At 42.5% G+C, this 15,369-nt stretch overlaps 1 protein-coding gene across 3 annotated transcripts in view; it reads left to right on the forward strand.

Moving 5' to 3' along the window:
• tnrc18 (trinucleotide repeat containing 18) overlaps nt 1–13,807 on the forward strand; it is a 45,581-nt gene extending 31,774 nt beyond the window's left edge. For 2 of the 3 annotated variants that reach the window (XM_087809048.1, XM_087809049.1), the window contains exons 18-30: nt 2,122–2,298; nt 3,738–4,195; nt 4,536–4,673; nt 4,749–4,890; nt 5,533–5,650; nt 5,731–5,806; nt 6,017–6,125; nt 6,461–6,577; nt 7,226–7,369; nt 7,523–9,129; nt 9,195–9,431; nt 9,494–9,568; nt 10,704–13,807. In XM_087809048.1, the coding sequence (XP_087665174.1) occupies nt 2,122–2,298; nt 3,738–4,195; nt 4,536–4,673; nt 4,749–4,890; nt 5,533–5,650; nt 5,731–5,806; nt 6,017–6,125; nt 6,461–6,577; nt 7,226–7,369; nt 7,523–9,129; nt 9,195–9,431; nt 9,494–9,568; nt 10,704–10,910 (3,605 nt within the window). In that variant the 3' untranslated portion in view covers nt 10,911–13,807. The remainder of the gene's footprint in view (nt 1–2,121; nt 2,299–3,737; nt 4,196–4,535; nt 4,674–4,748; nt 4,891–5,532; nt 5,651–5,730; nt 5,807–6,016; nt 6,126–6,460; nt 6,578–7,225; nt 7,370–7,522; nt 9,130–9,194; nt 9,432–9,493; nt 9,569–10,703) is intronic. The other variant, XM_087809050.1, reaches the window with a different exon arrangement.
• The last annotated feature ends 1,562 nt before the right edge of the window (nt 13,808–15,369 follow it).

The following is a 15,369-nucleotide window of genomic DNA, read 5'->3' on the forward strand; positions in this document are numbered from 1 at the left end:
GTGGTCCTTGTGTCTGCTTCATCTGTCCGTCTGTCTGTCCAGCTGCGCCTCACAAACCCTCTAGAGCGCGACTCTGTTCGTCAAATATCCCTCGGTTCTCTTCAAAAGTCCGCTTTGGAGTCGAGACATGAAGCGAATGTTATTTTGGTTCTGTTTCCAGGCCGAATACTCTGGTGTGTGATGTGTTCATGTCTTCATCTATGACGCTGGGATATTTGGACGATAGAGATCCTCCCTGTGTGTCTACTAAACCTTCAAATAACCCGTTTCCCCTTTGCTCTCTCCGACACCTTGCTCTGTCCTTTCCCCTCCTCACCCCTGCCCCATCCCTCCCATGATGCTTTGAGTGTCTCTCTGCCTGTTCCATGTGCTTGTGCTGCTGCTGCTGCTGCTGCGACATTACAGACTCTTGACAAGGACTAGCGCAGCCTTTTAAGCCCAAGCTTCCTGCTACAGCTAGTCTACGCTGCGGCTCAAGCGTTGCTTAAGCTAGACTGTGCTAAGGCCAGGCTAAGCTCCGGCAAGGCTGCGCTCTCCCCGCCGCCCTGCCTGAGGCCACACCCCTGTCACCTGTGTAAGTAGGAACTGCCCCTCTCTATTTATCTAATGTGCTGCAATTTGACTTCTTGTTTTATTACTCACAAATCATTTCCAAAAAATCAACAGCTGTGGCGACTTCATTTCTCACCTCACGGCGTTGTGCTCTGAGGGGACAAACGATGTTTCCACGGCTTCAAAAAGTGCATCTTTGAATGAAGGGGCCTCACAGGGCTGTCCTCTCAGTGCCCGTCTGTACTTACATCTGCCTGTTTACACTTTGTGGATTCAGCGTTTCACTTGGCACCATGTTGATACTATTTTATAAGCACTTAACAGACCCATGACCGTTCTCTCATTTACTAACTTCTGATAACAATGACTCTTAAGCCACTATTTATCTTTGTATAATCTTTCTTTATAATCTTCTGACAATCTCAACTATGAATGTAGACCAGTGACATCAGATACATGTTGAAACTTTTTTTAATGAAAGTTTTATTTATTTATTTTTTAACTCTTTTGTTGTCTCTGGGTCAAGGTTAACAACTTCAATTAACAATTGAATTAAGTTAACAATAATTTAATTTTAAAGTTTCTAAGTGGAGGATCTGTCTTTACAACTAGTTGCATATGGTAATTCCATTTTTTTTAAATTAAATTATAAAAAAAAAAATCAACCTTTCAATATATAAATTGTTATAGCATTCTTTATTCAATGAAAAAATAAATAAATGCTTTAAAAAGTTTTGAAACATTTGATATCAATTAACTATTCAATATCCTGATGGCACTGATATACAACCTCAACCGTGACTCTTAATTTATCACAAATATTAAATCAAACTGTACCCATCATTCATTATATTCTGTTAATACCAAATTATTTTCATATAAATAATAAATATCACCAAAAATGTTATGATACAGGGGATCCCAAAAAAGTAATTTTGTTACTTAATGAGTTTTCTCAAGTGTTAATTTCTTTATTTCCTGCTTTCAGTAACGTACATTTGTGATTAATTTTCAAAAATGTCATTTTATATTTGAATTAGCTGTAGAAATGTTTTATTCTTCAGTGATTTACAATGACTCCTATAAATGAGGCTATTTAATCACAAGTCAGCCTAAGAACGCTGTCAATAACTGACTCCACCTTCGACATAAACGCTCTACCATCGACTCTTCTAACTGCTCTCTTCCAGTGACGCGTTTAACCAACTGCTACTGCAATATTTACATGTTTGTGTGTTTGTTTGAGTTCTTCTTACTGTCTGTGTGCTGGACCAGAGAGTCAGTAGTGGCTCCAATAGTTTTTTTTTAAGTGGTATTTGGGAGATTTCGCTCACATGCTGACAGCAGCTGTGTCACCAGAATGCATGTGTGGTGTGTTGGAAAGATTTCCACTGGTGTCTAACCGTGGGTATGTCTTTGCAGGTGTGTGTTCTGGCACACAGCGGGCTCTGTTACTATAATACAATTAGCACTTGGGATGAGTTGCCATGCAAGTGATTTCTACATGTGACCGGGGGGGGGGGCTGCACTTCATTCATTTCAGCTGCAAATGTTATTCTTGTTCCACAGAAACCTCATCAGAGGAAGACGATTATGGCGATGAAGAGTCTGAATCTGAGGATGGCGAGTGCGAGGAGAGCGGTTTGGGGCTGCTGGCCAGGTTTGCAGCGAGCGTGCTTCCTGTCACCTCGCCGCCTTTGAGCCTTCTGCAGGAGGGGAAACATCGCAGCAAGTCCAGCACCATAGGTAAGAACTACACCAACGAAATGATCAGTGTCAAAAATTTATTTTCAACTTTAAAATGTGTTGGGATATGTGAAAACCTTTGGTTAAGTTCAAAGAGAAAGTGGTTTATTCTGCATCAGCAACATGTTCCTCGGCTACCTGCTGCTAGCGCCTCGGCCGTCGTGTTTGTAATGCAAATATAATAGAAGAAAACATAACAAGGTCTGTGGTGCATCTGCTCTTCATTGTTGCATGTAAACAAACTCTGCTGCTCTGGTTCCCACGACAGTGTTCGAAAATGTTGAGCTCATGTTACATATTCATCCATTTCAGCAGCACATGTCATGATCTCCTGTCACGTGAATGCATTGTTTCATGCTGATCAATACCTTTTTTCTTTTTCTTTTTATTGATTTAAAGCAACATGGGAGTCTATCCGAGCCATCATATTGAACAGTTGAATTTTATTGACATAGTTTTAAGCTTATTTTTTTTCAAATAGTTAAATTAAATTATATTTCAAAGTTGAATTTGTGTTTTCTTTTTTCGATAATTAAAATTAAAATAGGTAAATTTTCAAAAATAAATGTATCCATTTTTAAACATTTAATTGGATAATGTAATTCCCATTTATTCATGTTCTAAATTAGATATTTGTATTCATAATAATTCAATACAAAAATGTTGTTTTAATGTTTTAATTTTAATTTCTTCATTTACAGTTTTATATTCTACTTCCAATAATTAAAAACTGAAGTGCAATTGTGTGACCATTATGTATTCAAGTTAAAAGGTGACAAATGAAAGCAGTAAGTTTAGAATAAATTGGTATTAGAATATAAAACTATTTGTCAAAAATGCATCAATCATTCATTTAAAAAATGGTTAGATTTTTGAATTCGATTATTAGGAAAATAACGGATGCATCGTTTCAATATAGAAATAATGAAAAGATTAATTCAAGCTTTCAATATAGAGACTATTGACAGGGACCCTCATAAGGAAATAAGTGCCACAAAATAAATAAATAAATAATTGAATGCTTAAAAAACAAAGTTTAAACATTCCAAATGTTAAATTCAACCATTCTATATTCTGATGGCACTGATATACTTCGAAAAGAAGAAAAACGTGTAAACAGTGTTTTTTGTAATTGAACCTCTGTTCTCATACATTACATGTAAGTAAGTAATTTACATTTGTTTGGAAAACAAGAGGGAGGCTCATGTTGAGCCAGTTACTGGTTTTATCTTGAGGCAAGTTCAAAAAGTCTCTATGAAAACATTGTCTAGCAATGTATTGCTTAGCAGTTTGGTGAACATGTGACACTCTCCGGGGCAGGTGGTCCAGACAAAAATAATGGCTTTTCACTGAGTCATGACTGTTCAACATTAAACTGACCTTTTTTGGAATGTCTTAAAGAAACACTTTATTTTTTAAAGTAAAACTTCCTGTTTCAGGGTCACCAGAGTGCGAGTGGTCAGACTCCGGGTCAGATCTGAGGCTGAGGAAGTTCCCGTCCCTGCTACATGGCAAACGATCAGCGCCGGAGCTCCCCCTGCTGCCCCCGGTGACCCGTCGCATCGAGCAGACGAGTCCAGTCAAAAGGGATGAGCCGGCCAAACGTCCCCCTCTGGCAAAGCCGCGCCCGTCGCCCAAGTCTCCGCGCAGATTCAGCTTCGACCTCTCCACGGGTCCCGGGTTCGGGGGCTTCAGCGAGGACGAGGCTTGGAACCGACGGCGCAGCGAGAGGATATTTCTCCACGACGCCTCCACCTCAGCCACCCCTGCTAGCAGCTGTCAGAACTCTTACTCCTCCTCGTCCTCTTCCTCCAGCACAGCAACACCCCTCGCACCCAAACCCACCCTGAGACCCAAACCTGCTCCCCCCGGCCGAGATGGAAAAGATCCAGTGAAAGTACGTCGATGATTCGTCATGTTTAGTCTCCAGCTTTCCCCTCTTCATTTTTTTCCTCTCTGACATTTGCCTTCTCTGGTCCTATTGTTTGTTCTGAGGGGGGGTGAGAGGGCAGGCTAGTGTGTGTTGGTGTGTGTCGGAGCACCAGCAGGGTTCCCAATACTTCAGTCACTGCAGCACTCCCCTGCTGTTCCTGTCTTGTTGCTAGAAAGAAAGGACAAGTGCAGGCATCTCTGCACAACCTGTCTGTGTGTGTGATTGTGTGTGTGTGTGCGTGTGTGTGTGTGTGTGTAACTGAGCAGGAGGTCCATCAGTCACTCACGTTGATTGTGTTCTTTAGGAAAAACAGAAGAAGAAGCTGAAAGAGTCACCGGGGAGCTCATCCACCGTGTGCAGTCCAACCACAGACGCTCCTGCAGCTCCGAGTCTCATCACGGTGCGCAAGAACCTACAAAAAGTCAAGACCAAGGTCAGAGAGGTGTGTGACCCTGCTCAGGTTACGCATGATGACCATTCAGAGGTTCATAAGTCTAATTGATGGAGTTTCTCGCAGCCCTCTCGGGGAGCGGTGAGCCGGCTGATGGAGAGCATGGCAGCAGATGAAGACTTTGAGCCGAACCAGGACAGCAGCTTCAGCGAGGATGAGCTCCTCCCTCGCCGGAGCAAAAGCATGTCGGAGCGGAAGCCACCACCAGGTGTGTGCACATTAAACTAACCATTTTTTACTAGATTCAACAGCACTGTGGCAATAAATAAGAACGTTTTTGCTTTCTAATTGTAGCGTTATTATTATCATAATTCATTTTATTAATGTATAACTATTCACAGCGTTTGTTCATTTTTTGTGTTGCAATTCAACTTCTGGCCACTGGATTGCAGCATTCATATCTTTTCTGCAGTTAAACTTTTCTGCAATTAATCATACAAGATCCTGGCGATGACTGAGGATATAGTCGACAAAAACAAGCTTTTAAAGCTGATGTCCGATTATATTTTGGTTCTAAAACGTAGGAAAGCGGTTACGACTTCGACAAGGTCTGTAATAGTCTGTTAATTCTAAAACAGGAGTCAAGTACTACAACTACATCCTTGTTCCTGGCCATATATGGTATCATTGCCCTTATATTGTGATAGAGATTATTGCCAGATTCTTGATTAAATGTAGAAATAAAATTGCAGTATGATTTGAAGTACTAGTTCCGTCTGGGACTTCTGTGGAAAGATTGTCCATGTTCTTGATAAAACATGTACTTTGCAAGACTTCAATCAACGGTATCGATCTTTTTTGTTTTTACAAAAGTTAATGAAACTGACCATGTGACCTGGTGTTGCTGCAGCTCCAGTTCAGTGTGTGCTGGATAAAGACTCTCTGGTGGATGGACTCAGAGTTCTGATCCCAATGGACGATCAATTACTTTACGCCGGACACGTCAACACGGTTCACTCTCCCGACATGTGAGTACAAGAGTCATCCGGCAGAGGCTCGGTTTAGATCCAGACTGCTCCGGTCTGACCCTTCACTTATGTGTGTACAGCTACAGTGTGGTGGTTGAAGGCGAGCGAGGAAACCGGCCGCACATCTACTGCCTGGAACAACTTCTGCAGGAAGCTGTGAGTCACCTGGAAAATGTCTGTCATTCGTGACGCTTCTCTTTTGCTGCTCATCCCAGTCATGAGGCTGCTTAGCAGCTGAAGCCAACTGTGACCTTCTGGTTGTCAGTTTGTAATCAAAGCCGTGCCACACACTCAAAATGAGACGTTTGTGTGTTTGATGCTGCTTTGTGTGACATTCAAGACTTTTTATTTTCCTCCGGTGATCAGATCATTGATGTGAAGCCTCCATCCGTGCGCTATCTCCCCGAGGGCACTCGCATCGCTGCTTACTGGAGCCAGCAGTACCGCTGCCTGTACCCTGGCTCTGTCGTCAACGGTACACACACAAACACACACAAGCGTTTAATCCAGTTTACAATCGCACAACTGAAGCTAAATGTCTGCACATCGCAGCTTTGGATGCATTAGGCAACTGTGTTGGGATTCCCAGTAAAGGTTTTTCATGCTCTTATTTGAGTTTTGGTTGAAAGAAATCTTGTTTAATATTTTAATTTGACTTGGGAAATAAAGAAACAAGAACTGTTTTTCAAATAATCTAGTGGCTCAAATAAAATATAGATAAATATTCAATGTTATTGCTCTGATTTAGTTTTCTCAATATAATATAAACAAGACCCTGATGTGGAAACAACATGGTTTTTTTCTGTACAGGAAGTTCAGATGTCGACAAGAATGACGATCTGATCACAGTGGAGTTTGATGACGGTGACACTGGTCGTATCCCACTGTCTCACATCAGGCTCCTCCCACCAGACTACAAGATCCACTGTGAGTGCACACACACACACACACACACACACACACACACACACACACACACACACACACACACACACACACACACAATGTTTCCTCTTGACAACATTTACAAAGAATAGCGTGCGTTTGTCATGCCTAAAAACCTTATTTTCGATGTTCTAATAGACTAAAACCTATTTTTTAGTTGGAAATGTTTTATTTAAACGATGTATATTCCTCAGCTAAACATCTTTTGGGATGCTTTGCAAGTCCAACAACATATTAGATGTTTTTTGTAGTTACAAACATTTGCTTTTTCATGAAGATCATTTTTTTTCTTTAAAATAATTTAAATATCTTCCACTGTGCCAATGTTTTTTTTCCAATAGGTTATGCCAAAATGTAGTTCTTGTTCGTCATACCAGCCTAAAACCTAACTTATTTGGAAAACAACTTTTTATTTACTGGCACCAAAAATAAGTGTATATTTTTTATTTTAACAATGTATTATTCTTAAGCTAAAAATACTTGAGACTTTTCAAGTCCAGCAAATGTTTTGATGTTTTTTGTTGTTACAAACATTTACAACATCACTGTTTTATTTTATTTTCTATACCCAACATATTGATATGATTTTTTTTCCCAAAGTAATTCCAAGCCTCCTCCTTCCCCTTCCAGGTGCCGAACCGTCGCCAGCACTTTTAGTTTCCAGCTGCTCCCGACGAAGAGTCCGCAAATGCAGCAAAGAGGCGGGTCAGAAGACTGTGGACGAAACACCGAAAGTCAAAGGGAAACCAGGACGCAAGCCCAAGGCCAAACCAGGTGAACTTCCTCTCAAAGAGACATAAACCTACATTTTAGTTAATGGCACAAATATATTTTAGCAACCATGTGGAAAATAATTGATAAAATTCTGATTAAAAAAAAAGTGGTTTTAGAGCTAAAAAACATTAATATGGTGCTTCTTTTTTACAGACTCTCCAACAAGTCCAGACCCTCAGGTGAAGGTCGAGCCCCCAACCAGTCAGTCGGCAGAGAGACCCCAGGAGCAGATAAAGCCTGCACAGGAGAGACCCTCTGTTCAGAAAGCAGCTCTTGAGAAGCCACGGCCCGCCTCCCGGCCAAGCATGGGAAGCCCGCCGAAGCCGGCCCGAAAGAACTCCCTTACGTCTCCTGTCAGCAGTCCAGGTCTTTCTGCTCTAGTGCCAAGGAGGTCCAGCTCTTCTCAGCCGCACACTCCAAAACCACAAGCTCCTAAAATGTCTCCCTCTTTATATCCGTCCACGTATGGGAAAGTCCTGACTGTGGATTTGTACAGTGAGCCCAACATCGGCACCTACAGCCACGCCCGCGATAATGGACTCAGTCCGTCCACGAGCAGATTGCAGTCCAGACCCGCATCCGCTTCCACGCCCAAACTCAAATCCTCCTCCGATCATCACAGATCCCTGAGCACTGGGCTCCTTCCCAGCCCCATTTCCCGAATACCCACCAGCAAATCCAGCTCCTTGCTCAACCCTAGACCAACACCCATGTCGTCTACACCAAGACCCAAATTAAAGATGCCCTCGGATCCATTAAGAACTTTCTCCAAACACAAACCTGGCCTTGTGCAAGGCGACCCACTGGTGCGAAGGAAGTCGGTGCCAGCAGAGCCGCTGGTCAAGCTGGACCATGAAGGGGTCACGTCACCCAAAACCAAGAAGACCAAAGCTCTGATGCTGCTGGAAAGTCGAGGAGTCCGGAGAGACCCGGCACCGATCACCCCACCCAAGCTGATCAAGTCCAGCCTACCGGACAGAGAGAGCAGCCTCTTGGAGAAAGACTTCTCCTTCACGTTGAAGGCGAAGGAGAAGGCAGAGACTCATGGGAGAGTTCACGAGTCGAGTGTGAGGGAGGAGAAGAAGAAGGAGGCAGAGAGGAAGATCAAGGAGGAGACTCACAGCAGCAGCAGCTCGGAGTCAGAGGAGGAATCTGGAAAAGGGAAACGGAAAAATAAATGCACCTCAAGCTGCTCCTCCTCATCATCGTCCTGCTCCGGATCGTCCTCTTCGTCCTCGTCTTCATCCTCGTCTTCATCGTCCTCGTCCACGGATGACTCCTCCTGCAGCTCTGATGAGGAGAGAACCCCGACTCCTCCAGCCTGCCCCGCCTCTCCTCCGGCGCAAGAGAAGCTGAAGAATGAGATCAAGAAAGAAGAAGAAGAAGAAGAAGAAGAAGTAGAAGAAGAAGAAGAAGAAGGGGAGGAGGAGGAGGAGGAGGAGGTGAAGAAAGATGTGGAGGTTAAAGCGGAAGAAGAGTTGCCCTCTCTTCCCAAGTCCCCGGCTTCCCCAAGTGCTTCTGTCAAACCTGTCAAACCAGCGACCGGGAAAGGTTCTGGGCAGAGGGGTCGTCCACCCAAGCAGAAGCCCAGCGGGGGAGAGGGGAAGGTGGGGAGACCCAAGAGGAGGGAGGGAGTCCACCTCCCCACCACCAAGGAGCTGGCAAAACGTCAGCGGCTGCCAAGCGTAGAGAACAGACCCAAGATCTCAGCTTTCCTTCCTGCTCGCCAGCTCTGGAAGTGGTTCGGGAAACCGACGCAGGTGAGAAGAAATCAGAGTCTTATGCGTGTGATCCGAGAGTTCTGATCTTCGCCCTTCGCCCTCAGAGACGCGGCATGAAGGGAAAAGCCAAGAAGCTATTCTACAAGGCCATCGTACGTGGCCGCGAGATGATCCGCATCGGAGACTGTGCCGTGTTCCTGTCCGCCGGACGACCCAACCTGCCCTTCATCGGGCGCATCCAGAGCATGTGGGAGTCCTGGGGCAGCAACATGGTCGTCCGGGTCAACTGGTTCTACCATCCTGAGGAGACCAACCCTGGCAAGAAACTGATTGACAAGAAGGTGAGTGTTGTTGTCCCGGGCCAACACGTCTAAGGTCTTCTCACGACTTCTCTGGTCTGCAGAACTGGGACCAGATGTGTGGACAGTCTCTGCCGGCACTGATGCACTCGTCCATCCAGAGGAAAGACTTCATGGAGGTGAGAGCTTTTTTTTTCCAAAGGATTCTTCCTCGCTAGAGTCGGTTTACTGCTCATATTAGGTTTTCTCAGTTTGTTTGCTGCTGAGGTAAAGTCCAGGCCGGAGGTCAACAAATAATTATTGTGGTATTGTTTTGTGCCAAACAAACTCAACAAGTTTATAGGCCCTGAAAGATTTATTTTTTTTACTAACCAAATGATCAAATGAACCAGAAAAAAAAAGTATATTTGTTTTACTTTTTTATCCTGATGATTGTTTTTTCTCTTTACAATTATGTGTTTTGCAAAAAAAAACAAAAAAACATTTACGTTTATTCTACTCTTTACTCTTTTTTAATATAACCAACACAACTTATGTTGGTGTCTTTGGTGACTTTCTTTATTGTTTAGTGAAACAACTGGTGTTAAATATATATTTTTCTTTCTTAAAAGGAAGCTAATGTGTTGATTTAAGTGTGTCTTAAATAGATCGTATTGTACTCTTCACTCTGCATCTGTTTGTACAAAACTCTCTTTTTATTTCAAAATTTATATTAGAAATTTGTTTAAGCCCAGCCCCCCAAAAACACACTCACATTAGTTCACATTTTAAGTCCAAAATAAAAACTTATTTATATACATTTTTCATTTTTGCAATAAATGACTCTCTAAAACTCTTAACGGAACCTCAAGACATTCTGCTGTTAAAAGCTTTTGGGAGTAAACACCCAAACTGTCTGAGCTGAATGGTGTTTGTGAGCAGCCACTACATTATGAATATGTTGTGATAAAGTAGTTGTGATGATAAATTAATGAGATATTGCGCAGCAAGGAATGATTGTTAAGCCAACTGTTAATTAACACACACACACATGCACACGCACACACAGCCTGAGGCAATCATTTTAATGGACTTCATACATTCTCACCTCATTATAAAATATGCATAATAAAAAATGGAAATGTGAGATGGAAAATGGAAATAAACGCTGTGACCCCTCACTGAGAACATATTATTCATCGGCCTCATCAATTATTGACGTCTTCGCGTCTATTTTTTGCTCACCTGTTTGCGAGACGTCTGCTGTTCACAACACGGTTTCTGCAGCGACCTCTAGTGGTGTTGACGATGAGGTGCGTGTGTGTGTGTGTGCAGCGAGCCCTGTACCAGTCGTCCCACAGCGACGAGAACGACGTGCAGACGGTCAGCCACAAGTGCCTGGTGGTGAGCGTGGAGGAGTACGAGCAGATGACGCACACCCGCCGCTACGCCGACAGCGAGGACCTCTACTACCTGGCCGGCACCTACGAGCCCACCACCGGCATGATCTTCAACACCGACGGCGTGCCCGTCATCTGCTGAGGGACGTCGACACGGACACACGTGTGCTAGCACTCGAGCGTGGAAATTGTATGAACTCATTTACTCTCCTGCACGTATGGAGCGCGTGAGTACCTCCGTGCTGCCCCCTAGAGGAAGACGATTTCCTTTCATGTCGTAGATTTACGTTCCCGCTGAAGCTTTAAACGAACGGTGATGCAGGCGTGAGCTCCCCGAGAGCGACACAGTGTGACGTTGTGATTATGATGTTGCCGTGGTGATGTTACAGTAATGTTACAGTCATATATATATATATATATATATCTAAATATATATAAATGTATCTACAGAACAGCAGGAGCGACAGAAAGTAACGCACAGAGAGAGAGAAGGGCGGAGAGACTCCTTTGCTGTCCGACAGAGAGCACTTAAAATTAACCCTTCACCTCCCCCTCGACAATCCTGACACGGACACTATGTCTTCTTAACTCATGACTCCTCAGACACTCGGGCTCAAGAGAGAGGAAGGAACCGTTTCAATCATCGTGTCTTAAAGGGACAATCCACCCGCTGCAGCAGTCAACACTATCAATTCACTAAAGTCCGGTCTCAAGTCGCACAAAAACAAGATAATGGCAGCGAATAGTTGTGCCTTGTGTGGAGTGAGGTGGAGAAGTAGAACCACGAGAGCAACACTATCAGTGCCGAGGGTGGATTTATCCCTTCTGGGAGGTGTGAAACCTGCATCCAGGACTGTATCAGCGGCTCGAGCGGAGTCTTTGATCCAAAATGTAGGAACAAATTGTTCACACTTTAAGATTGAATCTTGAAGTTGTTCCTCAGTTAACGTCAGGCATTTTTTAAGCTCAAAAAAGTTCATGATATGGGAAGTGGTTTAACACATATGTGAGAAGTATTTTTAACAATACTCCACAGTGACAGACCACAGTGTTCACACCTCCTTCGTCTCCGTTTGTCCTTTCTTTTCGAATATATTTTAGATTTTTTTCCCTGAAGCACATTTCAGCTGTGTTTGTGACAAGAGTGCACTTTGAAAGGGCTCTGCTGCAGAGGACTCCGTTTCTCTGATTCCTTAGAGTATTTAACACACACACACACACACAGACACACAGATGATCCACATCTTTAGCTGCTTGTACATTTGAATTATGTGCCTATGTTCATAAACGTGGCTCGCTTGATGAATGTTGCACTCGGGAGAGTTTGGGTGGCCTTTGACTCTTGAAGGTCTTTTATGATGATGATCAGCCAAATCTCCATGGTCCCGCCGCTTCTGTCACAATTATTGGAGGATAAAAGGTAATTTGTCGCTGACCCGAATGTTTATCAGATGAGTTGATTTTATTTTTTTTTGTACCACATTCTGCTGCGGAGACTGAAGATTGTCTTTTTTTGTGTCATTTACCTGTTTTAATTTGGCCGTGTGTAACAAAGTGGCTCAAAAATAGTGCAATTTAACCTGAAGAGAACAAAGAAAACTGCAGTTTTCTCCAAAACAAAAAAATAATGCTAATGCTAAGTGCTAACATGTGTCTTTTGTTTACTTGTTTTTATGCTTTATAAAACAAAAAAACATTTTAGTGACTTTTGGTCAGATAAAGTTGCTTTAAAGTGTTACAGTGGCTACCCAATCGGGGGGCTCGATTTTCACGAGATAATCGTGTTTGTTCATATTGTAACACTACCTTTCTTTATTTTCAGCTTTTATTATAAGGATACAAAAAGATATAAGATGTCGAATATAGTGTGAGAACCCCGAAGCTTAGATGCACTTAATAATAATAATGGATTTAAAAATGGTAAAACTAGCCTGTTTGTCAGAAGAAATAACATCGCTCTTTACCGGGAAGTTTTTAGGTGTTCACTAATAAATTAAATTGAATTATTCTTATTAATTAGAGAAATAATGACATTTAAATGTTGTTGATTTAAAATGAACAAACAATTAATCAAAAATAAAAGGTTCAAACTTTTGCGACCTTCAAAATCTTCCCCAGAAACTGGGTTTTTCCTGTGAACACCATAATCGGACTTGGTTCCACAGTTAGTTTGTTTCTTCTGGTCAGTGTGTGGAGTCAGAACCACCTGATGTTTGCAGAGGAAAATGTTGTGAATGTTGTTTACCCCGCGAGCCGCTCGAGCACTTTTTTTTTATTTTGACTGCGTGTCCTCGCCGCCGGAAACACAAACACACCTTTTAACGTGTTCAGGTGTGTTGTTGCCTCTGATCTCAATCTGCTTCTCCATCCAAAGCCTCGAGCCAACACGCGCACCAACACATACGCACGCACATACACAGGGTCCAACACAAACACTTTTTTTTTTTTTTTAATGTTGAAACATTTTTCTTTTCTATCTTTTCTTTTGCTGTGATTTTTATTTTAATTTTTTTTACAACTTCTCGCTGCATGTTCTTGTCATCGTTCATGTCCTTGCTTCCCTCTCTGAACAATCGTCCAGCCGCTCACACTAATAGTGAAGGCACCGGGAGCTGCAGCTGCTAGAGAGAGAGATGGGAGAGAGAGGGCAAAAGAGTGTGTGAGAAAGAGAGAGAGAAAGAGAGAGAGAGAGAGAGAGAGAGAGAGGTGGACTGGAGGCTGGTTCTTCGTCTGCTGTTCCTTCAGTATCGTAATCGTCCTGTTACAGATTTAAAAAAAAAGGTTATTTTGAAAATAAATATAAATCTAAGTTTTGTAAATGATCCTTCTGAGTTGAAGGTGTCGCTTCTACTTTGTACACATGTCGACTCTTGTAAAGATTTTAGAAAGAAATCTGACTCCAGATCTGTTCTGTCGCCCTATACTGTCGCTGTAAGATTCTTTTTTTTTTTTTTTTACAGACATGTTTACCAGTGTTTACTTCCAGATGGTTTTAGCAACTCAATATTTTATAGTCGATCAATAAACGGATGGAACGTCCCTCGTGTTGTCGTCACTCCTTCATCACCACTGGACTCCATCAGACTCCATTTTAACAGCCCGGTGATGAAGCTGCTGCTCCCGAGAAAATGGAGGAGAGTTCCTCGGCGGGACTGACCACCGGAGACACTGACCGCTCCTCTGGCCCGCGGACACACGCAGGTGTGTGCGTGCGTGAGCGTGTGCTCGCGTGTGCTGACGTGCACGAGTGTGTGTTGCAGAGAGAGAGGAGGTGCAGCAGCAGATACACCTCTCTCCTCAAAGACCCGCATCAGCAGAACGTCAGGACCCGCTGGGAGCCTCCTGGGACTGAGTCTGAACATCATCCACAAACACACACACGAACACGCGCGCCCGCACAGCTTCTCCATTCTCCCTCAGCTGCCGCACACACCCTCTGGTGGGTGTGCGAGGATGCAGCTCTGTGATTGGGTGACGTCACGACTGCAGGACTCAATTGGCGGACAGAAGAGGGTGTGTGTGTGTTTGGATGTGTGTGTGTAACGTTTTCAACTCTTCGTGTGCAAAGATGAAAACGGCACAGTTAACACTGACACTTTAGGTTTTCTTGAGAAAACCTATTAGGAAAAAAAAAGTAACATACAGCAAATGAAAATGTTCTTTATCTTTTATGTTATACAAGTATAGGTAATAAACGAGTGTATTCAATATGTAAGTAAGTAATTTTTATTTGTATCGCCCTTTTCCAGACCAGGGTCACAAAGCGCTTAAACAATCAAAACAATATTCAATAAAGTATATACTTTAAAGATCAAGATAAAACTGATAACACTACAGGAGTTCCAGAAAATCAAGGAAAAGCCTGAACAAATAAAAACGTCTTAAGATGTTTCTTAAAGGAGTCAGTAGACTCCATCAAGCGATGTGAGAAAACATTTTTAAATGTATGTTATTTGAATATAATTTAAATAATATAATTTTGAAACATTGTTGTAATTGTAACAAATTCAATTTGATTTAAAATGTCAAATCATTGTTATCTGAAGACACTGTTTAAGTTAGATTATATGTGTGAAACGGAGGGCGGGAAATTCATGATTCTCAAGAAATCTAAAGAGGGATTAATAAACTCTAGCTATCTATGAGAAGAGGGGAGGGTAAAATATGAAGATCAGAAATCATTAAGGTTTTTTTTGATGCTAAAGAAAATAACAATTGAAACGGGAAACACATCCTCCTCATGATCCAGTTACATTCAGACTCTTATAAATGAAAGACACTAGACTTGAACCTCGTTTCTGCTCATAATCCTAAATTAAAATGCAAAACAACAGCTGAGTGTTCGACAAATATTTTTTCAGACTGAAGTCCCACATGAAAGAGTTCATATGTGTGAGACATTCTGATTACCAATTGGACATCTAGTATTCATGTCCACAATGTGATGATTGTCTTTTTATTGTGTTTTTTTCTTCCAGAAAGAAGCAGCGATGACAAACTCTCCTTTGAATATTTCTCCAAACGGTTTCATGTCAATGATTCATGTTTGATGATCTGCTAGCATGATCAAGCTAAGCTAACTACAGCGATGACGTAAACTG

This window comes from Callionymus lyra, chromosome 15, assembly GCF_982586985.1.
Source record: "Callionymus lyra chromosome 15, fCalLyr1.hap1.1, whole genome shotgun sequence".
In the NCBI taxonomy this organism is placed as follows: Eukaryota; Metazoa; Chordata; class Actinopteri; order Syngnathiformes; family Callionymidae; genus Callionymus; species Callionymus lyra.